General features: G+C 42.4%; 1 protein-coding gene across 1 annotated transcript; it reads left to right on the top strand.

Moving 5' to 3' along the window:
* Positions 1 to 1,208: 1,208 nt before the first annotated feature.
* On the top strand, positions 1,209 to 3,412 carry LOC147526473 (uncharacterized). The gene is given in 3 exon segments (XM_086629906.1): positions 1,209 to 1,985; positions 2,406 to 2,934; positions 2,937 to 3,412. Coding segments are annotated over 3 exon segments (1,782 nt in total).
* The last annotated feature ends 785 nt before the right edge of the window (positions 3,413 to 4,197 follow it).

A 4,197-nucleotide genomic window follows, 5' to 3' on the forward strand; every position in this document is an offset into this window, starting at 1 on the left:
GAATGAAAGAGGGTAAATTTGTAAGAGTTTAAAAGAAGGGACGGAAAAGTACCAAAAGGGAAATGGATAGAAGAACTTATGTAAACCTGGAACCACAGAAAACTAAAGGTTATGAAAGTAACACTTAGACAACACAACTGCAAGAAGACCAGAAGATGGACAAAGAGCACGTAGAAGATGGAGAGAAATGGACGGGCCTAGGAATGATGTATGTATAGGCGTGTCTTGCACAATAATGGAATGTACTTTAGGCACACGCTTTCAAGAAGCGGGTGCACATGTATGGTGGGGTGACCCCGGTGTGTGTCCTGCGCAGAAATAAAGGTGTTTTTCAGCTGCATGTCAGTTGAATTTTTCCAGCGCCACGTCAGTTTTGGCGAGCCAGCCAGGAGACACCCCTGTGTCTTAATGAGGCTCGGGCGACAATTCTGGGGGCGCCCCGAGGCTTTTCTTCCTCGGCCAGACATTGTCTGTAGTACTCTTGGTCATGGGAGAATCTCCTTCTGGGACTCGTGCTGGAGCACCTTTATCAGAACAGCCCGTAAGTCACTGGAGACGCCTGCACAGGACCTTAGGTGTGGAGACGTCCACTTTTGGAGCAGTATTTAGATTTGTCTACGTGCTACGGACCATCCAGTGATTGTATAAGAGGGTGGCGACGGACAAGGCTGACATCTCCGAGGTACTGGGCATATGGGTTTGGGAGGCTCGAAGGAAATTCCAAAACACAGCCCATTGGGATGCATCTTAAAACATTGGTGGGATATTGTGGGGGGTCCAGGTGGGACCGAAAGTAAAAATATTCTAATTAAATACTGTAATCAATGGTGGCCATTATACAAATTAGAAAATGGAGAAAAGCGGCCCCAAAATGGGAGTTTAAATTTTAATACTATATTACAATTGATGTTGTTTTCAGGAAGATTAGAAAAATGGGACGAAATCCCATATGCGGATATGTTTTTCACATTGCAAAACCATCCAGAATGGCAGCGGGATTGTGGACTATGTGTACCAAGTGATCTCCTAGTTCTGGCAATGGAAAGAGATTTTAAGGCAGATGATAAGGAAAAATTAAAAAGATGTTGTTCTGCTTGCTCAATAGGACACAGATGCATAAAGAAAACAGGGGGTAGGGTCAAGGACCATGATGTTGAGGAGGACCTTATAGACCTTCTGGGTCCTCTGTTAAGCTGTGGGGGAATGCGATGGCGACTCGTGACAATGAGGATAAAGAAATAGAACAGGACAAAGAAATGGAACAACGCATTTCTCTGAGAACATACAGTCATACAGAAACCACCATTGCACCTCTCTGGCAGGCAGTAGCCCCAGAAGGGGGAACCCTTCTGGTAAAAGTCCCCTTTAATTCAGTAGATCTACAAAATTGGAAAGAAATTGTCCGGGGCTATAGATCGGACCCGGTTGGAGTCACCAAACAATTTAAATTCTTAGTAAAACAACATAACCCCAATTGGGAAGACATGCAATTATTATTAGATTTAATGACAGAAACGGAAAAACAGTTGGTTCTTAAGACTGCTAATGATTTGGCGAAGGAAGAATTAAAAGATCATGGGTTAGACGAGAAAGAGTATTTCCCCCTCCAAGACCCAAAATGGGATCCAAATACGTCAGCTGGCAAAGAATATCTCTCTCACTATCAAAACTGGATTACGGAGGGAATGGAGAAGGCAATACCTAAATCAGTGAACTGGGCAGTATTGTACACAATTAAACAAGGACCAAACAAAACCCCTTCTGAATTTTTGGACCGCCTTCGCGAAACAATGAGGTGTAGCACTCCCTTGGACCCAGGGTCTGAAATAGGAATCCAACAACTTGTTTCCTTATTTCTTGGCCAGTCTACAGGGGACATTAGGAGAAAATTGCAAAAATTGAGAGCAGACGAAGGTAGGAACTTAGAAATGCTACTTGAAGAGGCTTGGAGGGTTTTTCGGAACAGGGAGGAAGATTCTCGGAAAGTACAAAAGAAAATTCTAGCCCTGACTCAAACCGCAACTTCAGGCAACAAAAACAGATTACAATGCCTGAAAAAGAACCAATGTGCCCTTTGTAAGGGGTTTGGGCATTGGAAAAACGAATGCCTGCAAAATCCTCATCCAAAGCCTAAGAGGCCGTATCATGTAGAAGCAAATTTGGATTAGGGAGGACCAGGGGATTCATCCCCAGTGGATCCACTGGTTGTATTAGAGCTGGGGAAAAATAAACGAAAGGTAGAATTCTTAGTAGACACCAGAGCTACTTACTCAGTATTAAATGAAAAACTTTTGCCCTCAGACCAAGATTATATAAATGTTAAAGGAGCGACAGGGTCAGCAGAACGGGCCTATTTTCTAAAACCCCTGAAATACTAAATTGGGAAAAAGTGGGGACTTCATTAGTTCTTATATCTGCCAGGATACCCCAAGCCATTAATGGGAAGAGAACTACTCAGTTAGCTTAATGCAACTATTGAATTTCAATCGGGAAATATGGTATTAGAGTTGCCAGAAGAAAAATATACCCAAGCGTTAAGTCTCATTCTAATAAACTCTAAGATCAATAGTAAAATTCCACAAGAAGTCAAAAATCAAGTCTACCCACAAGTATGGGCAATGGATGTGCCAGGGAGAGCTAAATATGTGAAACCTATACGGGTAAAATTAAAACAAGGAGCTAACCCTGTAGCAGTAAAACAATATCCATTGAAACAAGAAAATAAAGAAGGTATCCGATCAGTAATAGAACAATTCCTGAAATTAGGTTTATTGGTGGAATGTCAATCACCATTTAACACTCCGATCCTACTGGTAAAGAAGCTGGATGGCAGCTTCCGATTAGTGCAGGATCTGAGAAAAATCAATGAGATCACGGAAGATATTTACCCCACAGTTACTAATCTGTACACTTTATTGAGCTCTCTGGGACCTAATTACAGTGGTTTTCAGTATTAGATTTAAAAGATCCTTTCTTCTGCCTGCCTTTGGCAGAAGAGAGCCAACCAATCTTTGCCTTTGAGTGGGAAATCACAACCGAAGGCCGACGAACACAGTTGACATGGACAGTACTACCTCAAGGGTTCAAGAATAGCCCAACATTGTTTGGGAACAAATTAGCCGAAGATTTTAAGTGCTGGCCTGCTCCTGAAGGAGTAGGAAAAGTTCTACAATATGTAGACGATATCCTAATTGCCACTAACACTCGTGCAGAAAATCTAGAATGGACGGTTTCGCTATTAAATTTCTTGGGGCTGAGAGGATACCAGGTCTCGAAAAAGAAAGCTCAGATTACCCAAACAGAGCTGACTTACCTAGGATATGAATTAAGCGCCGGCCAACTGACTTTGTGTACAGCTTGGAAGGAGGCCATTTGCCAAACGTCTCTTCCTAAAATAAAAAAAGATCTTTGAACATCCTTAGGAATGACTAGATGGTGCAGATTATGGATTTATAACTATGGACTGTTAGCAAAACCCCTCTATCGGGTGCTAGACCAAAAGTCAGAAATACTGTCCTGGGATAAAGAGTCTCAATGAGCTTTCCATGAGATCAAAAAGGCTCTAATATCAGCACCAGCTCTGGGACTCCCTGACCCAAATAAACCTTTTATTCTGTTCTCTCATGAGAAACAGGGAATAGCAATGGCAGCAGCTTCGTGAAGAATGGGAAAAGGTATGCTGGGTTTTCGGTAGTGTCATTAAACCGTGAAATAATTTCTCAATCTCTGCCCATAGGAACTTCGGCACAAAAAGCAGAATTTATCGCTCTAACCAAAGCATTAGAGATGGCTAAAGACTGGGACATTAACATCTATACAGACTCTAGATATGCCTTTGGAGTCCTTCATGCATACGGAGCCATTTGGAAAGAACGAGGTATGCTTACTTCACAGGGAAAAGGAATACAACACTCACAGGAGATCTTACATCTTCTGGCAGCAGTACAATTGCTGTGGAAAGTTGCCGTGATACACATCAAAGCTCATCAATGAGGAGCTAGTGACATTGAAAGAGGAAATAACTTGGCTGATGAGGCTGCAAAACGAGCAGCGCTAGCTGTGGACACCCTGGAAGGGGCTCTGATTCCGAATGGGCAAGTAGAACTCCCAGCAACTCCCAAATATACTAAAAATGATATGCAATTAATTAATGACCTGGGGGATACTGAATTTAAAGGGGGATGGTATAAAACAGTC

Source organism: Tauraco erythrolophus, chromosome Z, assembly GCF_009769465.1.
Source record: "Tauraco erythrolophus isolate bTauEry1 chromosome Z, bTauEry1.pri, whole genome shotgun sequence".
NCBI lineage: Eukaryota > Metazoa > Chordata > Aves > Musophagiformes > Musophagidae > Tauraco > Tauraco erythrolophus.